This window comes from Colias croceus, chromosome 4, assembly GCF_905220415.1.
Source record: "Colias croceus chromosome 4, ilColCroc2.1".
NCBI lineage: Eukaryota > Metazoa > Arthropoda > Insecta > Lepidoptera > Pieridae > Colias > Colias croceus.
Genome location: NC_059540.1, coordinates 6,404,705 through 6,429,513, shown reverse-complemented (window position 1 = coordinate 6,429,513; position 24,809 = coordinate 6,404,705). Strand labels below are relative to the sequence as shown.

Sequence of the window (24,809 nt, the reverse complement as noted above, 5' to 3'; positions counted from 1 at the left end):
TACGGAACGACCCACCTATTGTCTAAAATAACCTGTTGTCCAGACACTCGCTTTTCAACAGTGAAACCACCAGTATCTCTTGAACGGCGACGATATTTCGGGTATCCATCATGTCCTGTTACAGTTTCTTCCACTAAGGCTTTTGGATATCTTTTAGTGCAACGACCGTCTTGCATGCAAGAAGAATTCACGTTAAATGCACCACATGGACCATGTATCATATGAGTTTTAACAATGTCGTATAACTCGGAATCTGCAATCGGACTTGGAATTTCGGCACTGATTAAACTGTCTACATCATTAGGTCGAACCTTATCTTTTAACCAAAGCAGGATATGTGCGTGGGGTAAGCCGCGTTTTTGCCATTCAACACTATACATATAACACAATACTTCTCCAAAAATGTTATCTTTGGTAAATAGATCTATCATTGATTTTAATTTTAAATGAAAAACTCTTGCGATGATATCATGGCGGTCATGCGGTGCTTGACCCTCAAGAAGCTCCCGAGTGATTTCATCCCACTTAGGATTGGTAGTTACAGTAATAAATAAGTCGGGACGTCCATATTTTCTTACGTAACAAAAAGCATCTTGAGTACGTTCGTGCATGTAGCGTGGACCACCAGTAAAAGAAGAGGGCAAAATAACTAAACGGCCCATATTCACCGTATCATTATCTTGCTGCATGGCGTCGCGAAGGTGCACGTATTCTTCAGCGCGCAGCTGCCTTTGATTAGATCGTATATAAACTAATCTTTCGGTTTCAATTTTTGCGTACATGTCTACAATAAACTGATTGAATAAGCCACGAAAACGTTGCAAGTATACAAACCTATTCCGTCTTACTTGCAATTGGTAACAGTAAAATTGAAGGCATGAAATCTTTTTATTATAAATAGGTGCGCCTGTATGCGGATCAGTTTGGTATAAAGCAAAATTATAACCATCTTCCCCTCGACAATATATCAAAGGATATTGCAAACCGTCGTAAGCCCTGTGGGTTTCGTAAATACGTTGTAAACGATTGTCTCTGGAACGGATAACGATATCACGCCTATCACATTCCTGGTCGACCAATACCACAGCAACTTCATTCGTGGATGGAGCATTATAACGCCCAGGGTGTTCCTGCGTTGGACGCCTATCGGCATTTATAACAATTTTATAATTGTTATCATCATCTCGAGGAAGAGCTTCTAATGCCGATTTAAAACTGCATACATACGAATTAATCTGATGCAACATGTTCTGAAGTTGTGAAATGAGTTCAGCATTTAAATTTGGGAAATATTGATTTCTTATATTCGACTGTTCGTTGTAGTCGGATACAAAATATATTTGAAGAAACTTAGGTTGGTCTTCAGGCAAAAGAGATCCTATCAAATGGTAAACCTGACCTTGTATTTTAAAAGTAGGCATGAAAGGACCTTCGGAGATTTGTTGAGCACCAAAGGATGTCATCTGAAACGCACTATTATAAGTGCGAATGTTGTCGAAAAACTGTTTAGATTGCACATGTTCCCCTAAAAGTAATGATTTCAAAGGTTCCGGTGGGTCTTCGAATGAAGGCAAATTTATTTTACCTCCAGAACAACAGAATCCAGCCGACTCCTTACTCCACTTTAAAGCATTACAAAAAGAACATACCACGTTCATATCGCCTATTACAGAAGATGATCTGTAATCAATTGTGAAATTATAAGCAAACCCACTTTTATATTTGTCTGACCACGCCACCGTATTTCTAGATTGATCTTCTATGTGTACATCTAAGTTATTAAGACTATGACGAAATCTGTCTGCAGTAAGACGGGCCTCTCGCTGTTCGTCCGTTTCAAGAGACCGAATATTTTCGATTCTTAATCTTTCATTAGACAAACTTATTAATCGTTCTTGTGTCAAAGAATTGTAATGTTCGCGTACCGACTCTAGTCGTTGTTCATGCTCATGTTCATCTTCGAGTGATCGAACAATATTATGGTGCACCCTATCATTTGTCAAACGGTCTTCATATTGAGTAAAAGTTTCAGATTCTCGAGATAAAATATGACGTTCGCGGTCAGCTGTGAGACGCAATTCCCTCTCAGTGAAGGTTTCTGACTCGCGAGACAATATATGACGTTCGCGGTCAGCTGTGAGACGTAATTCCCTCTCAGTGAAGGTTTCTGACTCGCGAGACAATATATGACGTTCACGGTCAGCTGTAAGACGTAATTCCCTCTCAGTGAAGGTTTCTGACTCGCGAGACAATATATGACGTTCGCGGTCAGCTGTAAGACGTAATTCCCTCTCAGTGAAGGTTTCTGACTCGCGAGATAATGTATGCCGTTCGCGGTCAGCTGTGAGACGTAATTCCCTTTCAGTAAATGTTTCGGACTCGCGAGATAATGTATGTCGTTCGCGGTCAGCTGTGAGACGCAATTCTCGTTGTGAAGCAGTTTCAGCTGCTCGGGATAACACATGTTGTTCTTGGTCAATGGTAAGCCTTAGCTCTCGTTGAGAAAAGCTTTGAGACGCCCGTGATGTATCTCGTCTCGCTCTGTCAGCTGCTAATCGCATCTCTCTCTCTGAAGAGCTTTCATTGGCTCGAGAAGTTGAGGCACTAACTCTCATAGAGTTTAACCGATATGCTCTTTCCTCTGCCGATTCTTGAGAACGCGCATTTCTCATCCTCTTAGCATCTCTAGAATTTCGAGATAAAGATGGTCTTTTTTTAGGTGGCATTGTGTATTTTTAATCAACAGTAACTGAAGCTACCTTGCACTTATGAAATCTATTAATATTATATAATATAAACACTACTAAAATAACTAAAATGCGTACCTACTACTACTTATAAAGAAATAAAATGTAAACTAATAATATGCTTAAACACTACCGAAACCTATAGAATAACAACAAAAGAAATCTATAAATGAACTATAATAATTATAGTTAAACACTACTATAATAAATATATGATAATTACGAAAATAAACTATTAATACCTACCAAAATAACAAAGATACGTACCTACTGCTACTTCACTTATAAAGAAATAAAATGTAAACTAATAATATGCTTAAACACCACCAAAACCTATAGAAAAACAAATAATTACGAAAATAAACTATTGATATAATTAAACACTACCAAAATAACTAAAATACGTACCAATTGATACTTCACTTATAAAGAAATAAAATGTAAACTATTAATATGCTTAAACACTACCAAAACCTATAGAAAAACAAATAATTACGAAAATAAACTATTAATATAATTAAACACTACCAAAATAACTAAAATACGTACCTACTGCTACTTCACTTATAAAGAAATAAAATGTAAACTAATAATATGCTTAAACACTACCAAAACCTATAGAAAAACAAATAATTACGAAAAAAAACTATTAATATAATTAAACACTTCCAAAATAACTAAAATGCGTACCTACTGGTACTTCACTTATAAAGAAATAAAATGTAAACTAATAATATGCTTTAACACTACTAAAACCAACAACAACAACAAAAGAAATCTGTCAATAAGGTCGAACACTCTGAACGTCTATTCGCATCAACAGCCAAATATTGTATGAACCTCGCACGCGGACCCGCCGCCTTTTTATAGCTCCCACCGCGAAGCGCGTCGAACGCGGCAACTGATACACAAAAATAATCCTTATGGCATGATTCTGTATTCACGCGCGATGACTTATAGCGTATTTCATGTTCAGTAGCACCTCGTTAAGTCGAACCTCGATAAGTCAAATACCTCCAAATCTAGAAAAAATGTTTTGTTCCCTTCCCCTCAAACACCAAAACCTCCATTACTTGAAATCTTGACCCTCTATTAGTTGAAATAATCACCGAGTCCCTCCAAGCCATTTTGGTACATATTTTCACTCTTTAACCGTTCGAAGAAGTTTAGTTGATCTGCTCTTAAACATGCAATAACCTATCTTATTTTGCGTCCCTCTACTTTTATCTCCAATTCTTAATTTATTTTATTTTAATTGCCATGGCTAAGTGCACGTTTATATTTATTTTTTCTTATTCGCATTTGTTGCACGTATAAAAATGTATGTATCCAAACTGTGGATAATGTTGTTGGTTGGACAGTTATACCTGTATTTAGATTAAGTTTTATTGTACAATTAACCACTGTTCTGCTGTTTATTATCCCTAATAAAGAAAATAAAATAAAATAAAATAACTCGAAAAATTAACTTTCACCTTTGTATCTCGACCATAGCAACGTTTTATTTTACAACCTTTATCTACAACTTGATCATTTGGAATTTATTATCTCTATTGTTCGAACAAAAATAAGTTGCCGACTTTAAGAACTTGAACTTTTTTGTGTACTTTTTATGTAAAACAATCGATGTACAGCTGCTAATGAGCCTTAATAAAATAAAATAAAATAAACTTGCCGACAATGTAAGTACACTATTGTTTCTTAGAAAACATTTTAGGACTATACCATAATAAATTTATGACTCACGTAAACACGTGTTTGCATTATCTGATGACGAAATTATTTTTATTTTAATTGCCATGGCTAAGTGCACGTTCTGATGAGTCTTTTTCCCAGACAGATGAAAAGAACTCTGCGAACATATTACTTATTTTCAATATCTGTATGTGCTGAACGATTACCCAGAGTAAGCGTGGGAACGGACGAAGCGCGTTTTTTGTCTTTAATGTAAGACCAAAAAAGTTTTGTAGATTGGGGTAGCAACGCAACTTATATCGGTCAGTTTCCTAGCGGTCCGCCCCGGCTTCGCCCGTGGTACATATTTACGTTTTCTCTACATAAAAACCATCCTCGTACTTCAAGGAATATAATAGAAAAGAATTATCGAAATCGGTTCAGCCGTTCACACGTGATGCCATGACAACGCGAAACGGGTGCAGACCCGCCGCCTTTTTATAGCTCCCGCCGCGAAGCGCGTCGAACGCGGCAACTGATACACAAAAATAATCCTTATGGCTGCATGATTCTGTATTCACGCGCGATGACTTATAGCGTATTTCTTGTATAACTTTGGTGTTTCTACACCGATTTACATGATTCTTTTACTATAACCTGCCCAGGAGTATGAAGAATAATTGTGCCAAATTTGGTTAAAATCCGTCGTGTAGTTTTTGTTTCTATAACGAATATACAGACAGACAGACAGACAGACAGACAGACAGACAGACAAAAATTTTACTGATTGCATTTTTGGCATCAGTAGCGATCCCTTATCACCCCTTCATAGTTTTTTTTTAAATATATTTCATGTACAGAATTGGCCTCTCTACAGATTTATTATAAGTATAGATTATGTATATCATATGAACCATGAGTCACATTACATAACAAGTTTACACATATACAATATTTATATTTTTACTGTTACAGTGATTAAAAAGTACAATAATACATAATATATTATAAGTTAAATCCTTGAATGTTTATTTTTTCAAAAAAACAACATATAACACATTTTTAAATATGTTTCAAATAAATATTCATCTTATAATTGCTCCCTTTTGATACAATCATTTTAAAATTCGCTGAACTTCATAAATTTAAATTCAGGAGTAAGTATCATAAATATTATATTAAGCATTGTATGAATAACTTAGCAAGCGATTTCCAAAAGTTAACACTTTTGTTTGCATGATAAGTAAATCCGTACAGCGACCCAATTGTTTCGACCTCACCAATTAAAAGCGTAAGGTAAATGTTGAGCTGGCACAAAGCGGGCGGCGGGCATTGTTTGAGCATCAAGCGGGCGTGACGTCACGAGGCCGGGCGCTCCGGAAGCGGCCGGGAGGTGCTCGCCGGTAGCGGAGTCCTGTGTTCCCTGGACCGACGACATCGTTTATTGCAACCAAGCGCGCCAATTGAAGCGCGTGTCCGCTCCTCGCTCAGTCGAACAATGCTTGAGCCGTATCGCGATATGTTTGCCAAATAATGTTTCCATTTTTTAAAGAGATCAAATAGTTTTATAATATTTTTCCTGGAAAGTGTCAAAAATGCTGATTTTTTGTTTATTTACATTTACCTTGTTTCGTTGTTGTGTTATTGCCCAGGATGTAATTACAGGTAAAATGATTTCTAATTTTTTTTATGTATAAACTTCCTAACAGAAAACAGTAACTAAAACTACTCTAATATTTACGATGCAAAATAGTTTCTTAGAATTGCACTTTTTTTGCATCGATTTCAGAAAGTACCTACTTACCTACTCAATCACAACCAACGGTCACCGACAGTTTTGGTGATTCAGTTCAATAATTTTCTTTTATTCCTAAATTGTAATCCATATCAATTGAGTAAATTTAAATTGATGACACCGGTGTATTATATTATATTATATAGGCATCCTTGTTGAAATCAGGCGTGTTTATTTTTTTTAAAGCTTTCCCTCTTATTCTATTAAGTATTTAAAAAATTTTAGTCGTCTATCTTGTTGGGCTTAAAACTTGTAATTATTTATCTAACTTTCCTGTACGCATTTTTCTTTAAGTGGAAGCGGTGTTAGGGCAGAGCGCAGAGCTTCCATGTAATGTTACCGCCGATAAAGAAGACGACACTCTTAACATATTGGCATGGTATAGGAACGGCTCTAGTACAGCTTTTTATAGGTAAATCATTTTTGTTTAAATTTTCTAAACAATGATCCGATATGATTAAATATTTCAGTATACAATTATTAATTATCAATTCTTTAATTAAATTTGTATGCTAATCAAATGGCGCTATTAAATAATTTATTTCTCCTGTCTTCTCTCCGATGCAACTGTAACAAGGTCAATGTCACGAGTACGGCACACATTATAGAGGGTTACGACTTACAAATACTATGATTAACTCCCTCTACAATGGAACTAGCTGTTGCATGAATATAAATTTTAAACATATTAGTTAACTGTGGTCTCTTTTTAAATTCATCACCAAAAATGACATGATGATTTTAGTGGACCTTAGTTTCTAGAAATGCTTTTGAAGTATAAATAAGTAATAACGTTTTGCACCAGCAGTCGCGACCTTCGTGGGGGGTCCGGCAGCGTAATGTCACCCAGCAACAGATACCGATTACTAGATTCAGAAGAAGAAGGATTGGACAGCTTAGAAATTCTAACAGTGAGATCGTCAGATGCAGGTCTCTATCACTGCAACGCTGATTTCAAAAGCAGCCCCGCTCGTAAAACTTATGTACAATTGGCGGTTATAGGTAAGACTACTTTCATTTACAGCTCGCTTATGTTTTCATATCCTTAATTTTATATTCCGGTAACTTTTGTAATCTACCTTTCGCGTTGTTTAGTGGCAAACATTGTTCCCGTGGAAACAAGTAGGAAGTAGGTACCCAATTAACCGGATTTGGAAGGGCACACAAGATTAATTGCTTATTGTGGCGGACATATTATATATATTAAAAAAAATATAAAATGCATATCGCAATTCACTACAAATACCCAGACAAAAGAAAAACTTGATCTCGATACAATTTGACCTACTCTAGTATGTTGTACCTGAGTTCACAGCTAACCAACAGATTCATAATATTGACTGATGATCCTGCAATTCTGATAAAAATACATAGTTAGTTATTTAATGGAAAATTTACAAATATTTACTTATCTAGTGAAATGGCAGAGCCGCGGTTTCGACTAATTGGTAGGCAAGTTTAATGAGGAAGCTGACGGTACCGGAACAATTCACTCCATTTTATACTAACAATTATGCACGTAAATATTGTCATTAACATGAAAACGACCAAGGTGTTATTAAACTCGTATTTGTAAGTCCTATTTTTAAATACCGGGCTGTAAAACTACTTAGTTAATGAAAAATATATCTTACTGTATTGGTGCATGGTAGATATCCCCGCACAGAGGAAAGTGATATAGGCCTATTTGTTTTTTGTAACTTGAAAGAAAAGTAATGCACGATGACTTGAGGAAAAGCTGTGGTCTAATTAGAAAGACACTTGTCCTGAAAAAAATCTAGCTCACGTAAAGCTGGTACTAATACTATGGAATGGTTAATATATTTATTTATGATTATGATCGTAATGTTTGCACCATCAATCCATTACGGTTATTTTGTCGCTAATAGTTAAAACTATGCAAACGCATATTCGAAAATTTATATCATACATTATTTTGTATTTTACTGCATTTTACAATTTATCCAAGCTACCTATGCCTAAAAAAATCACTTTCTAAACATCTAATTTCATAGAACCGCCGCAAAGATTATGGGTAATACATGAGAACGGAACTCGAGTAGCAACAGCCAATGCTGGCTCAAACACCAGCAGAAATATTGGGCCTTATTACGTTGGAGACACTATACACCTATTTTGTGTTGCGTTTGGAGGTAATTTTCATTCAAATTTTATGATAGGTATACGTAAAGCTCTTTAAGTAAAGATGAATAGAAAATAAATTCATTTAAAGGAAAACCACAACCATCATTATCCTGGTGGTCTGAGCAACGTTTGCTAAAGAACACAACCACTCCGCTATCAGAGCAACGTGTCCGAGGCGACTTGAGGTTTGGCCCTTTGAGTCGAGAGCACCATGGCCGTGTGTTTACTTGTTTCGCTAAAAATAATGACAGGACATCTCCGCTTTGTATAGACATTTCAATTGAGATGTTTTGTAAGTATTTAATCCTGCTTTATTTGATAAAATTATTAGATTTGTTATTTCGATTTACTTTTTTTCGACGATTGCACAATACTAAAAACTGAATTTATTTCAAAATTAGGTATATATTTTATTAATGTCGACATTGAAACTTTAAAAATAGAGGTATTTAATTGTCTTCTGGGCATTCAGATAACGTATTCTATTCCATAAAGATACGAATATATTTTACAGTACCACCAGAGCTGGTGACCATTCGAGTAGGAAGTGAGAAAAGCGACTCAGTGTTCAGTGGACGAGCTAACTCCGGGGATGTATTGACGTTACAGTGTCGTGTTCTCGGCGCCAGACCCTTACCAACCGTTATTTGGAGGCTGGACGATTCGCAGCTATTGAATCTCGAACAGAATATAACGGTAACTATTACTGGTTCCATCTGGTACAGTTGCTACGAAAGCTCTTAATACTGTCTGTGTACTGGTTGTTGGAAGGAATTGCTATTAGGAAATATTTTAATACCTTGTGCCTAAATCTGTCTTGCATTCAGGTAAATAAGCCACGAAGAAATATAGTCTTCCCAACCTCAAATAATCAAATAAATATATATCACAGTGAATAGTTAATTTATCGCAAAACATTAACACCATTCAAGTAATGCTTTAACTTCTGGTACTACGGTGCTCATAAAATTAATATATATTTTAGATGGAACCTTCACAACAGCTAATGGTAAATGAAATACAATTGAGTATAACGGCTGAATATGACGAGTCCCGTATCACTTGTTGTGTACCAGCTTACCGCAGAGACTCGGAGGAGTACGTGTGTGCTATTGGTCAACATTTAACCGTCCTATGTAAGTAGTATATGCGACACCATCTGAGATTGTGTTTGAGTTTTAGGCCAAGTCATTTAAAGGAGTTTGTAACCGATATTCCATGCAGATAAACAAAGAATATGAACTTTGTTATATAATTAAGAAATTGTGGATCTGCTTGAGCAGTTTTTTTAAACAAATATTATCTTTAATTAATTATTGAGCGCATATTCTACAAATAACATGTTCTAGTCGCCATTGTTTCCATTAAAGTTTTATTTTTCTCTAGATCCACCGACGTTGCATATAGCAGTGGCTGATACTTTGGAAAATAATACCTTATCAGTCATTAAAGGTTCTAACGTTTCCATGAACTGTAGCTTTGAAGCTAATCCGTCTGTTTTTCAATTAATTTGGTTTCATGAGGTATGATGACAATTTATTATTTATTCATAGTTATTTCAAAAAAATAATTTTAAATTCAATAACCTATAATTTATAAATAGATGATACGAAATAGACTAGTGGTAAGATTACATGAATATTTTTAGGAATCCATATTAAGCCATACCACAGACCAAACAATGGTATCTTTACACCCAAGTCTTGAGTTAACAGCGGTGTCTGAGTCTGATGCCGGTGAATACGTATGCGCTGCTACCAACGATGAAGGGTCTTCATATAGCGAGCCTATTATCATTGATGTCGTGTGTAAGTAATTAATTTCTAGTATTAAATTATATCATCGACAGACATCGTTAATAACCCATAAAATATACGAGTTTTAAATATATAAGTTAGAACCCGATTATGATTGATGATTGATTATATTATTTGTTATGTAAAATATAAATAAAAAGCTATTTCGTATTTATATAAATATCAAAATATAACCTTACCCTTTATCAGACCCGCCTTACTGCGAGGACGAAAGCGTGGTGGAGTATGGCGTGGTAGCCGAAGACACTATCAACATAACTTGTAAGGTGAAGGCGAATCCCGAACCTTCCTCCTACCGCTGGCTCCTCGTCAGCGAGATGGAGGGCACCAAGCTGCACTCCAACCAGTCCTATACTGTGGAAACAGAAGGCGATACTCTGGTCTATCAGAGACCGAACTGCACTACAAGTTAGTAACCATTTTATGTTCCCAATTAATGGTCGTGTCAACCTCTTCTAACCTCTCGTAATCGTGAGTTCTTGTAACTATTTTATTTACAAATACAGGTTACGAGTAACGAATCGTTCAAAGTAATTAAACATTTGATGAGATTAAGGTGCAACCTCATAAACTTTGAAATATGGATTTTATATAAAGTTTATAAACTATAAAATTGTAATATCTTACTAGCCAAATCGATGGGAATTTAACTTTATATTTTAATTATACGCATGACCGTCTATTTGCGGATATTTAACATTTTTTTAAAGCATCTATGCGTCCACTGAAATCAAATATTTTTGAGGGACAATCACGACTGCTATGAGTACATATACATACATAATATCATGCCAATCAGATAATTTAGTTGGATAATATACTGAGCTTTAATTTTTAGCTTTAATATACTGCTGGGGATTGAATTCAGTGAAGAACAGCGATTTGCCGCAAACGAAGTGTACATTCATGGTAACGGATGAGACAATCCCACAGCCGCCGAGCAATTGCGTCGCTGTGAAGAATGTACAAAGAGATATAACTGTCACATGTGAGCCAGGACATGATGGAGGTCTGCCACAAGTATGTTTTTGAAGTGAAACTTAAAATTTCAAGGTTGCATCATGGCAATACTGTTACGTCATGGAGTAAGGCGACGATTTTTGTATCTATCAGCACACACGCTCTTTTTATATGTTTATACGTTTATGTTGATATTACCTATTTCAATTTTAATACCAACATGAACATAATATAAAAAGGCAGAATATTTTGCAGGGAAATTAAAAGAAAACAGTTATTCATTTCAACAGCGTAGCTGCTGGAGTTGTAAGCTCTAGTGTTAATTAGCTTACAATGTTTTGAATTTGAGTTGAGTACACCTATGCGTCTGTGACCTATATTCCTTGATGCTTTTAATTATTTCTAGAAATTTATGTTCACGGTGAAATCATTGGATTCTGAAGAGCAAATCCTTTCTATTATAAATCAAGAGCCGACGTTTATGATTCAAGAACCTAAAGAAGACTATAAATTTGTACTCGTAGCTATTAACGATAAAGGTGAAAGCAAAGTCATGGAAATCTTAAAAGACGACATTGTTGATGATAGTATTGGTAAGTTAAAACGAATTATGATATTATATAGAAATAAGAAATAAGCGTAGCTGTAGTCAAATTGTCGTCAAATTACATTGCATTTAATTATTCTACATTTTATTATGTAAATGGGACCAATTCGTGTCGTAAATTTAGAGCAAATTATAAATGGAATAATTATTTTATAGAACTGGTATATAAGTTATTGTTTTACTTACATTTATCGAATCCAGATGCCAGCAACACGATAAGCGCAGTGACGAACATAACTACGCTCGCGCTGGCGCTGTGCGGCGGCGTAGCTCTGCTCGCGCTTGCCGCGTGCGGGCTGGTGCTGTGCGCGCACGAGCGCAGTGAGCGGGCTGACTTGCCACGTGACAGGCGAGACCCGCCTCTATGCGCTTATAACACTGATGGTAAGAATTACGATAAGCGCAGTATCAAATATAACAATTTAACTTATTTTCATTGATTATATTTGTAACTATTATTAACACAAAAGCGACGCTTTGCCATTTTGAACTTGAAATTTTGCTTTGGCTAAAAACATTACCCTAACATATTAGTTATGAAACTGTTTTAGAACACTTACCCCGGTATCCTTAATAACTTGATTGAAATATCAATAAAGCTAATTGCTTCTTCCAGAATCCAATTGTGAAACCTACAATGACAGCGAAGACGGGAGCGACTGTAACTTAAGACGTACAGAGTCCTTTCGAAGAGCCATGGGCAAATACACACCAAAGAACTATGACGTGAGAAGGACCAGTTCGTTCCACTCAGCGAGATATCTGCACGATATTGCAGATCATGAACCAAAACGCGTTGATTCCAGACATACTGGTTGTAGAGTCCATTCGCTACAAAATATTAGCAGGAAAAAGGAGATGGATGTTCTCTGTGACCATCTCGTTATGCATCTTCCACCCGAAACAAACTATAATGTGCCTAAACCGGTAAGATTTTGTTAATCAAACAGTACGTCAAGATGAAATTTAATTATTAAGCATTAAAACTTCCACATTTTAGATGAACACATTCTACACAATGCCGCGGAAAACGAGAAACAGATTACAAAAGGAGATAAGCGACGAAACGTCTGAAATAACGCAAGCTTCAGATGGTTTCTCACTACCACCGCCACCAGACGAGTTTGGAACTTATCGAGCTGCTTCCAGAATTAAGGACATACCAATAAAATCTACCCCCACTTATACAACGATCATTCGACAAAATTCTGGAAAGAACTTAAATAAATATGCTAATACCATATCGCCTATAAATACTGTAGGATTGCCTAGTATTAGTGGACACCAATCTAGCCTTTATACTTACCCGGACGATGATCATCAGGTAACCAAAAATCCTTTTGATGATGAACACTAATTGATGATATGTTATTTAATAATCTTGATTTTTTTGTTCGCATCGGCTTACCAGATGGATTTGTATGTCGGTAACAATACATATATTTAAACAAATCTTAACGCCAAATTGTATTATAATTAGTGTAGGAGTGTTAGTCAGTATAATAGTTTAATGAAAGGAAAATAATAATGAAAGATAAAAATATATAAATTAGATAATGTTCGAAGCGTTATTGATCCTAGTCGTGTTATAATACTGAATGTTTTTTAATGACACTTATTTTTATGTAATCAGAAAATATACATAATATAAATAAATATAATTTAATATAAATAAATATAATATAATATACTTACAATTTACATGTTAAAGAAATTGTGTAAAATACAAATGGAAAATTATAGAAAGTAGTCAGACAGTGATACAGATTTTATAGTTGGAAAATTATGTGGCTCATAAACTTATTTATAATTATCTTTTTTTTGTTATTAGTCGTACGTACAATACCTATTAGCTTAGAGAGTGGTAAATGATTATGTGTTTTCTATTTAAATATAAATTTATAAAAAAAGTCATTATCTCACTGAATGAATAAATAAAACAATGTCAAATGTTTAAATTTAATTTATTTACAAAAATAGAAATCAGTGTTCCTTCCGAATTACATTCACTGTTATTCTTACATGCATACATGCATTTTGCAGCTTAAACAGGATATATAAGAAATATATTATTATCAAATGTATATAATTAGTAATTTTAAAGTAAAATTTTAGTTTTACAGTCACTGCCGATTAATAATAAACTGAAACATAATTGTATATTTATTATTTAAAAAGATATAAAAGTGTATTTTTTAAGGAATATTATACGGATTTCTAATTTAATTATATTTTAACATTACCAATGATCGATGTTTTTTTTTTCACCAAAAAAAAAAACTAACATAAATAAAAATAAAAATTACTAAAATTATAATGCTACATTAGTCCATTCTATCTAGATGCGCCTGCGCCACGGTAAGTTTATCTATAAGTATTTGTGTGTTGGGTCGACTCTGAAATGAAAGGAAAATTGATATATTGTAATGCATAAACATTATAATAGTAACTTATTTAAATTGAGTTTAGAAATATTACAGCCTCATAGAGGTTTGATTGAAATTATAAGTAACTGTAAACTAATTTTTATGTTAGTTATTTCAAAATTGTTTTGTGAAGTGTTAAAATACAATTATTATAAAAATATTTGAATATAATAATAAAATATTTAAAATTGCATAAAATATTATAGGCACAGCTTGTTTACTCAAATGCGTTTTATAAGCGTAGGGTGTTTTACAAATAAGTATTGTATTTGTGTTATGCACTGCAATTGATGCGTGAGTTTGATGTGCTATGCAACGTTTAGAATCACGTCTTGAACGAGTTGATTCTAAATGTGAGTAGGAATAGACTATTCGGTTATAGTTGATATCGTTTGTAAAGATTATTTCACTGCCTAACTGAAGTTCAAACAGGTAAAAAATAAAAATACGATCCAACGCATTGTCATGAATACGAATTGAGCTCGACTTCGACTGTTCCGGTTGAGGTCGTATACACGTGCAAAAGGTGAATAAAACGTGATAAATAGGCTATCAGGGAAATCATCTAATCGCCAGTGTTAGTCATTAATTGTGTATCTAAATTAATAAAATGAGTATAGGTATGTATGGATTGTGTGCTCGCACGGCACGTCGCGCTACACACACACACTGCGGCCTACAGCAGTGTGTGTGTAGCACGCGTGACCTTGTCGCCACTCGGGTGACTCTCAAGCCGCCAGTGCGTTCGTCGCTGTTCAATTGCTCCCGAGACGTGCGTATGTAAACATGGTGTGTTTCAGCATTTCCCATTGCGGAAATTCTGCCACAGTCAACCGTTGTGTTTACTGTTTAGCTATCGGTTTAAATGTGCTGGTTTTGGCGACAGTAATTTTCATACTAATTATGACATTATAGCAGTTCTAGTGTCTTGTTATTTAGATTTGTATGGGTGCACGCACCTGCAGCGCGGAGAGCGCCGCCTCGTGCAGGTCCTTGCAGCGGGCGAGCGCCTTGCGGCGCGGCGCGGGCGGCAGCTGCGGCACGTCGGCGCGCGCCGCCTGCAGCAGGAGCACCGCTACACCGCACACGTGGCATTCATCGCCACAACCGAGCCACACTCGCTCGTTCACGCTCACTAGCCTGCGTAACAACACACATTGCTTAACTTTCATGTATACCATACACACAATGTGTACTTTATAGGTACATACTAAATACTTAATATTTCTGACAAACATATACGCACAACAGGAGATGACAAGATTTTGTTTATAAGGTCAATGGAATGAAATGAATGAAAAGCTTATTATTTTAATATTTGTAATAAAAATAATAAAAATAAACATACTTCACATAGATGTCTAAAACTTGTTCCAAAGATACACCAATATTCAATACGGCTTTGAAAACCATACTCTTTTCAGCTTGAATTTTGCAGCTCAATATTTCTAATTGACGAACAATGAAATCTGTAATAAAAAAGGGTAGGTATTAAAATTTTAGCTAAAAAAGTTAAGAAAAAGGTAAAGCTGTATTAGCGATACTTACATAATGGGAAACAGTGTCCGGAATTTACATATTCTCTTCCTAATGTGGTTAATTTACTAAGAACTGAGGCAAGTTTTTCATCAGGGGAATGCAATGAACGAGCGGCTGATTCCGCTTCAGCGAGAATGTTACTCCAAATGTTTTCCACCAGCAGAGCGTCATTGTGTCCTGAACATTGGACAATTGCGAGCTTGCATTCCCATAGATTGAAACGGTCTGCATACTCTTCATACAACTGAAAGTAAAAAGATAAACAGAGAACTGAAGAAAAACCTTTGTTGTAGCTTAAATAAACTACAAGCTATGTAAGAGCAAACATGATCATTGTATTACAGGACATGATCATTGTATGTATCAATCAGGACGTTTTGGCTGGAGGAAATAAGAAAAATGTCTTTCGGGAAAAATTAGAGCTTTGAATGTAAAGATTGCAAAAACATATACTTAAATTTTCTAAATTCAAATTGCTTTCTGCAATGGGTACCGTGTGATTAGCTACAATGTCACACAAACCTGCGTGATATCCATAAGCTCATCGTCCAGCCGCTGTAGCAGCGCAGCAGGCGGCGGCGGGGAAGCAGCCGCAGCTGCAGCCCGCACGGCCGCCTGCACGCGCGCCACCTCCGCAGCCTCCTCCAGGCGGCGCACGAGCTCGCCCGCACCGCCCGCCCCGCCCGCGCCGCGCACGCACACCACGCCCGCGGATAGCCACGACATGCGCTGCGATAGCGTTGCACCCGTGCTGGAATGTTACCACACTATGAAATACTAGCTAGTATGTAGCTTAGCGTGGTACGTAGCTGTTATGTGGCCACATATTCCTTTCTTTCTTTACTTAGTAACATAGGCTACGTTACGTTACTAAGTAAAGAAATCAAACAAAATAATATTTTTTACCGATTTTAAGGTTAGCTTTTTTTAATTTGAATAGCAGTTAAAAGTTCACCAAAATCCATCACAATCTTAGTATATTTTATTGTTAACACTTTTGAAACATTTAGGAATGTTTTGGTGTCAATGCACAAAGAAAGGGTATGAAATTATTTTAATATTCAATTTCATTCAAATGCATGTTATTACCCCGGTCGAGTAGCAAGTCCCTCGAGCACTTCAGCCGCGGCCAAATGATCCCCAGCGCGTTCGAGAACCTTCCACAAGAGGTCAAGCAGTAACAGCGCCGTGCGACCAGACGCTTGTCGCGCCGCCGCTGATAAGTACGTGCGCAACGATGCGGGCGCCACACCGCTTACTGATACTAATTCTGTAATGAATCATTTAAGTTCACATATAACTCAAAATCAACAAAAATCTACATACTGTATTGATGATATGTTTTGAACAACAAAATTATTAAAACGTGATTTTATAGACAAGAGATATTTTATTTCTTTATTAATAAATGATAAGTAAGTGAAGCTGACCTGATCCTAAGTTCTTTGATATAAGCCACTCATAAGTTGCAACATGTAGAAGTTCATCTTCTCTTGACAAACATTCCGCGACTAGTTTTCGACCCTATAAAACGACAATAAAATTCAGTAATACAGTTTAAAAATACAAGATACATAAAAAAGAACTGGTAAAATGTATTAACCTGATAATTAGCATCAGCTGGTGACAAAGTAAGTAACGCATCAGTAGTTTGCGTACGCACACGCGGTGGTGACGACTCGGCGCTACCTTCCGCACTACGCTCGTACAAACGCTCTAACGCAGTACACACTTCGCGGTATATTTCCATTCTAAACAAATATTAATGAAATAAATAATGTCACTATTTCATAGAAAAATCCTAATTGTATTGTTATGAAAACACATCGATGATAAAATGAAACTTTACAGTGTATGTTAAAAATAGTGTAGTCGGACGTCTAAAATTTTTTCTCAATATAACAACTAAGGAAAGCGGAAAAATTAAATAAGTACCTCTTGTAATAAAGCAAATGACCCTCTCGGTCCTGTGACGGCTGGTCACTCTTGTAATAATATAGTGCTCTGTCTTGAGGGTCTATTCTAGACGCGCAGGTGACGCACAATTCCACAATACCAGAATAAAACCCGGCTGAGAGTAATTTTGAACAAACTAGAGGTAGATTCACATTTGGAGCTACATCCTAAAACAGATAATGGGTTAATTTATTTACAAGATAAAAAAGAAATAACTATGTAGTTGAAAATAGATTCACTTACCTTACAAAGTTTCAGAGCCTGCTGAAGCATTTCTTCCCGTTCGGCGGAATTCTTTTGTTGTTTGGCAAACATTAATAATTCATTTGCCTGGAAAAAAAAAAGATATTTAAATTATTTATAATGAAAATTTTATTTCCGTTCAAACTTCGATTAATAAAATTCGATGTCATTATAAAACAGTAATAAAATCTGGTATGATACGATTAAATATTATATGCGTACTTTAGAGCATGTAGCGTCCTCTTGTCTATACAGCGTAGGACACAATTGCCTCAATTTCTGTGAGATACCGTCGACCGACGCATTGTCACGCAAATATCCTGCGACTAGAGATCCCAATAACAAACACGCCACTTCTTGCCCACCGACCAATAACTCTCTGAAACACAAAATACATAGAAAAATCTTGGTATACAATACACAATATAATGTTTATTATTTTTATTATTGCAACTATGTTGTTCTCTTGTTGCACTATGACAATTATTTCCCAGTAAGGATTGAAAAATTACAAATAGCTAGTTATGCAAATTCAATAGTTATCAAAGTATAATATTTACCGAAAACTTGCAGCTTGTAATGCACTTTGTTGTTCTGGCGGAAGACTGGCTGCTATAACGTGGAATTGATGCTCGCACAGGACTTTCCATAAACTGAGCATTTCTATGGCCATTGCTGCAATATAGACATGTATTTTTAGAAGTGCGTAAATAAATTATGAAGTAAGTAACTATTTTATTTATTTTTCAATTTGTTTTTTCTAAAAAATATTTTTTAACAATTAAAATATCCATACTAATATTATAAATGCGAAAGTAACTCTGTCTGTCTATCTGTTACTCAATCACGCTTTAACTACTGAACCAATTTGCATGAAATTTGGTATAGAGATATTTTGATACCCGAGAAAGGACATAGGATATAGGATAGGTTTTATCCCGGAAATCCCACGGGAACGGGAACTATGCGGGTTTTTCTTTGACTGCGCGGGCGAAGCAGCGGGTGGAAAGCTAGTAGACTATAAGTTCGACACTATTCCATATACAAAGAAAAATGAAGTTTTTATCAAATATGTAAACAGTACTAACTAATAAATATTTTTAGTGCATGAATAGAAGCTTGTTCATCAGAGTGTGGTGGAGCAACGACGCGTTGTATGAACGCCGCGACACGTTGTAATTTCTTTACTATGAATGCACAATCTTCTCCTGTGACTTTGCTTGACATCTAAAATATTAATGAATAGCACATTTATTTTAATTATATTTTATTAATCAAATTAGCAGTAGGAGGAATAAGTTTTATAGTAATAAAATAAATCATAATTATACTCACAAACTCCTTTTTATCTGGCGTTAGTGACTTCGTAACACATTTCAAATTCCAGATTGGTAAAAGTATCCTTCCCACATAGATATAGAGTCCATTGTGTTTCGAACTATACTCTACTTGTAATTGGAAATTTTCTCTATTTGGTTGAGTGACATTACCAACAAATGAGGATTGGTTGAATGGAGTTCTATTTATATTTTGTTGGTATGGAGATTGTGGTGCTATGGATTGATTGCCTATTGACTGATTCATTTGCATCTGTTGGTACGATTGGTTCATTTGCATTTGTCGCATTTGATCTTGAGGGCGTATCGACATAGGCGTTGAAACTTGGCGCGGAGAGAATTTTGGAGAACCTGCGGAAATAATGTTCGTAAAATGGTACAACTGATGATAAAGTCATATTTTAAAGTATAATGCTTAAATTAATAAAAAAACATCAAAAATAGAAAAAAAAAAACATAATTTTACAAAAAAATGGCATTATTTATTTATTTATTATATATTAAATCATTTACCTATATTAGAAGGTGCGTGAGACATCTGGTGCGGTTGTAGAGGTGCTGGCACGGGTTGAGAGCCATAAATGAAGAAGGCTCTAGACGCCCATTCGCTAATAGACAAATCGCCGCTGGTCGCCTCTTCGCACGCTAAGTATAATGCGCACGCGCACGCTTGGTCGAAACCTTGCAACTGAAAACATACAGCTTTTAATAACTATTACACGACCTCACACTTAAATTTGAAGTTGTTTTAAATTAAAACAAAGGAAAATTGGTTTGCTTTTTTAAAATTTAAACGATAAAGACACAAGCGTTGTAAATAATTTTAAATATTAGATTTTAAATTTTTCGAGGAATAGCCTTTTCATTAAGATTTAACCAACCCAAAGTATGAAAATATACAATAATATTCGTGTACAAATTTTCACTCACCTGGAATAAATCCTTGACCGGTTGCGCATCAGGTCCGCGATAATCACGAAGCAAAGCCCTAAGTAAGTCTGGTGGTGCGCCGGCGCTTATAAGTGCAGCGCCCCATGCGCTGACAACCGCCCAACGAGAACCCGACCATGGATCTAATTGAATTAGAGATCAAATGTTATTTTTAACCGACTTCAAAAAAAAGGAGGAGGTTATCAATTCGGCCGGTATATTTTTTTTTTTTTTTTTTTTTTTTTATGTATGTACACCGATTACTCCGAGGTTTCTGAACCGATTTACGTGATTCTTTTTTTGTTCGATGCGGGATGGTGTCGAATTGGTCCCATAAAAATTTTATTCGGATAGGCCCAGTAGTTTTTATTTTATGAGCATTTTTGTCTGTAGGTATTTGTAAATTTTGCAAGTGCAAGTTTGAAGTCGGTTGTTTTTAACGCAGTTATCACTTGTGTCTGGTTATGTTTTAACAAAATCTTCCTTTCATACATTCTGCATGACAATCAAAATGATTCTTATAGATAACGCTGCGTCTGTAGCAACTCAAGCAAATAAAAAATATAACAAAAATATCACACATTAAACATTACATTGCAACTAAATTAAATATATTTATTTGTGTAACCATTATCTGTAAAACTTCGCAAAATACAATCGAAAATAATTTGAAGTTCAAATAACAAAAAATAATTTAAAGATCAAATAAAAATCATGAAAAACTACATAATATACCTGCTAGATTATTTTATATCAAAAACAAATGAAACCTTTTCTAGCCAACAGAGCGGGCGACAAGTGCGAGTCGTGTATCGTCGGTAAGGCGGTTAACGCCCACACGGGCCCGTCTAGAGGTAACAAAGAATGCGCTTCGCTAAACGCAGCGCCTCCGAGCGCTCGCGACATACACCAGAGTGTTTCTGCGTCACCGCCACCCGTCGAGCACACCATTACGAGGGTACCTGACAAATAACAAAAATTTCATGAATCTGTAAAAAAAAATTATAGATGAATCATATTAAAATTTATAATATAATTCATATCTATAGTAATTTTATAAAGCTGAAGAGTTTGTTTGTTTGAACGCGTTAATCTCAGGAACTACTGGTCCGATTTGAAAAATTCTTTCGGTGTTGGATAGCCTAAAATAATCAAAAAGGCTTATATATCATTACACTTAGACCAACATTAAGCGAGCCACGCGGGTGAAACCGAGAAGCGCAGCTAGTCATTAATAATTTAGATAACTCACCATTATCATACACAGCATTGTGGACTTGTTTTGGTTTAAGAACGGAAGCATTCGGTGTAAATCCTGGTGGTAGTCTGACATGAAGTAAAATGAGGTCTTGTGGTCTAGCAGGCCCTCCTTGATTGGGGCTAAAATAAATTATTGAAGCTTAATTGTTGTAGAATTATAAAATAATAGACTTAAGTTCTTATAAAAATGTGGTTGGTATGCATAATTTGGAATTTCTATACTACTAAAAATTAAACTGAATGAATTACTTTTTTACATATTAAAATTATACAGCAAACTTCTACATTAGACAATATTTTATATACTTACTCTCTACAGCCTGTACTAAAGTATAATCTTGCTCCAGTCTGTGTGATAGCAACAACATTCAAATGTTCCGATTCAGACTCTTCTACAGCTGATATGGCAATTACCGGTTTGAAATTATTTGTTTCTACAGTCCTGTAAATTAAATATGAACACAATTGTTAGTCAGGTTAGTGAACATGAACAGTGATAGTTCAGTATAAAAAGTGGAAAATACTTTTAGTTCAAATTACCCACATTTTTTTTAATAATAATAAATCAATGAAAACATTAGAATACTCACTTTACAATTTCTAGTGCAGAAGATACAATTCTATTTTGACCTAATCTAGTGACTTTAGTTAAACCTTCACCATCCTCTCCTAAATCAAACACTTCAATGCAACCCTTTTCACTAAGCGTGTATAATATATTCCGTGAGTTGTCTACTTCAATCTTAACGATGGGGTCTTCATCGTACAAGGCTGCATTAAGAAATGAAGGCACCAAGAATGATAGCGCGCTTGTAGAATGGTTGATTTTCTTACAATGTTTACCAAACCAGCCTAATTGAGCCTGCAAACAAAATTTAAGTATGAATTAGCTTTTATAATACAAATAACATTATGTATATTATGAATCATAGTAAATAGAAAAGTGTTTTAAAAAATGAATAGTGTTCTCATAATATTACCTGATAAGTTATTTCATAAAGACATCCATCCTTTCCACCCATGAATATTCTGCCCTTGGATGTTGATTTCACACACAGCATTGAAACACCATCAGTAGGCAAAACAAAAACAGGTTCCGGCACCAAATGTATCTCTTCAAATTCAGTTGATCCACTCTGCTTGCCACTTGAAAAAGTTACACCTAAAATTTTAAGAAATTTTAAACACAATTTAATATACAATGTGGGTGGTATTTAAAATTTTTAAATGATTATGTTTTTATTTTTATTAATAAAACAAAAAAAAAAGAATGAGGTAGTTTTTAACAAAAACATTTCACCAAATAAATATCAGTAAATATTCTATTTTATTTGGAACTACATTTTAAGGTTAATTTTTGTAAAAAAAAAATATTATTGATGTGGAAAAACTTAAACACTCACCTAATACTACTATTTCTACTGTAGTTGTCAAGACCAGTAAGTACTTAACAAAACTCTGAAAAACTCCTGCCTTCGGTTTAACCAAGCCCACACTGACAATAGTTTCTCCTAGGCCATCAAAGTATGCTACATCGCTGCCATGTTCAAATGCCCATACATAAATGTTACTATCAATTGCTAACCAAACTCTGCTTATTTCTGGAAACACCCCCATCAAACAGTGGCACTGCATATCTGTTTTAGCACTAAGGAAAGTACAGTTTAGATATAGGTAGGTAGTATAAGTTTGAAAGCAATTAATAATACTATAACACATTTGATTTATGATTTATGATATAAATACCTACACAAAACTATTTTACAAAGATGCATATATCAATATCTATGAAGGAATAAAATTAATTAAAATTTTATAGTCTTATTGTAATTGTTCATTGAATCAGTTGAAAAAATTGTTAATTGAATTAAAATTATATTGTGTTCTTTTTTTAAATTAATTTATAAGCATCAAGAATAAAAATTATTTAACTGGAGTTCTATATTATACTTATTTCAAAGGATACGAGCAAAATGTTCCATTATTTCTGGTGGCAATGGAACTTTATTTAATATTTTTAACTGCGACAAAGAAGCATGATTTAGTAGGGCTGCCAGGTTTCTGTAGTCTCCAGCATTTAGGCCACTACATGTTGGAATGCCTTGTACTGCTATGCCTGTTATCTGAAAGATTTTATCACATTAACATTATCACCGATTTTATTTTACTTTATATGGATAAAACGTGAAACAAACCTCTAGAAATGAAGGGCGGGAATTATCACAAGTAATGTACCGGTCTAGAGTACATCCCGCTAATTCCAAGCACTCCAGTTGCATTTTACAGTTTTCAAGTTGTCTAGGCGCGTCACCACTGTTACTAACACTCGGCATCTGATAAATGTTACTTCTTAAACATTATTTAGCACAGCAAAATATCAAAACAGAACCAAATCGACGAAAGTGAGGTTATTTTTTTATTTTATTAATCTGTCAAATGTTAAATGACAAAAAGAACACAAACCTTTTTGTGAGGTTCAATCACTAAGGTTTCAAGAGTAGGTAACAAGGCGAGATTATTAATTTATAAATAGCATATGAGTGATTTACGCATATAACAAATTTAATTCATAACACTATTGAGACAATAATAAACTAGTAGTATTTATTTAATTCATTTAACTCTAAATCCATTCAATAACGGTTTGTACACATTTAAAAAGTTGAATCGTAAATGTCAGTTGTCACTTGGTTGTCACTATCATGAACAGATAATAAAAACATAAATCATAGGCCATAGACATCATCATAGTATAAATACCAATTTATATACTCGTCAGTGAACAATATCAATGCTTATTATTGTGATTTATTTAATTAATTGTGTTTTTTACCTAATTGTGTTTTAATTACCATATTTATCTAATTTTACTTTTAACAAGCAAGAAGCTGGTTACAACTAATGTTGATGATTCATGATACTACCGATAAAAAAGTGCGGGAATCTTTGAAAGTAGGTAGTTCTAGAATTCAGTACCGCAGTACGAGGCAGTACGTACGTATCTACGGTATAACGGTTTTTCTAATATTTTATTGCGCATAATTTCACAATGTTCAATCGATGTAACTTTAGTTTGTTACAGGTATTGTTTTAATTACAATTATTGCATTGCAAAGTTCAACTAAGACTTCCGTTATTCCATTCTCCCGTGTCTCCGAACCAAGTGAGGTGCTTTTAATATATTTTGTTTTATGTTTTATAATAATAACCTGAGAAATAATAATTAAATATGGAATTGTGAATAATAGTTTAAACAATATTAAACAAAAGAATCGCTAGACCAAGTTGTATTGCATATCGCCGTCCCCGGAGAATAAAATGATAATCGCCATTATCATAGTTTTATTGTTATGCGATATTTGAAGCCTACGTA

General features: G+C 34.8%; 2 protein-coding genes across 5 annotated transcripts; one reads left to right on the top strand and one right to left on the bottom strand.

Moving 5' to 3' along the window:
• The first annotated feature begins 5,761 nt into the window (after window positions 1-5,761).
• LOC123691403 (hemicentin-1-like) lies at window positions 5,762-13,424 on the top strand. Of its 4 annotated transcripts, none has more exons than XM_045635775.1 (15): window positions 5,762-6,086; window positions 6,511-6,628; window positions 7,022-7,218; window positions 8,232-8,369; window positions 8,450-8,653; window positions 8,876-9,057; window positions 9,347-9,497; window positions 9,748-9,884; window positions 10,010-10,169; window positions 10,368-10,586; window positions 11,017-11,198; window positions 11,545-11,731; window positions 11,947-12,129; window positions 12,362-12,672; window positions 12,746-13,424. In XM_045635775.1, the coding sequence occupies exons 1-15, from the start codon at window positions 6,017-6,019 to the stop codon at window positions 13,100-13,102; spliced, it is 2,796 nt and encodes a 931-aa protein (XP_045491731.1). In that variant the 5' UTR covers window positions 5,762-6,016; the 3' UTR covers window positions 13,103-13,424. The 4 variants fall into 4 exon arrangements, with proteins under 4 accessions (XP_045491731.1, XP_045491732.1, XP_045491734.1 ...); XM_045635776.1 differs by having other exon boundaries at window positions 5,764-6,086; window positions 7,025-7,218; XM_045635777.1 differs by lacking the exon at window positions 6,511-6,628 and having other exon boundaries at window positions 5,797-6,086; window positions 7,025-7,218.
• A 269-nt stretch (window positions 13,425-13,693) lies between these two features.
• LOC123691251 (nuclear pore complex protein Nup154) lies at window positions 13,694-24,523 on the bottom strand. The gene is made up of 25 exons (XM_045635553.1): window positions 23,900-24,523; window positions 23,632-23,769; window positions 23,403-23,559; window positions 22,840-23,073; window positions 22,417-22,598; window positions 22,027-22,298; window positions 21,747-21,878; window positions 21,429-21,556; window positions 20,947-21,138; window positions 20,177-20,319; window positions 19,760-19,934; window positions 19,245-19,597; window positions 18,998-19,136; window positions 18,470-18,584; window positions 18,132-18,288; window positions 17,910-17,996; window positions 17,646-17,833; window positions 17,314-17,461; window positions 17,141-17,234; window positions 16,800-16,980; window positions 16,233-16,461; window positions 15,720-15,954; window positions 15,520-15,640; window positions 15,131-15,311; window positions 13,694-14,141 (listed from the first exon to the last, which is right to left on the bottom strand). Exons 2-25 carry the CDS (start codon window positions 23,767-23,769, stop codon window positions 14,070-14,072), a joined length of 4,053 nt encoding a protein of 1,350 aa, XP_045491509.1. The 5' UTR covers window positions 23,900-24,523; the 3' UTR covers window positions 13,694-14,069.
• Window positions 24,524-24,809: the final 286 nt, after the last annotated feature.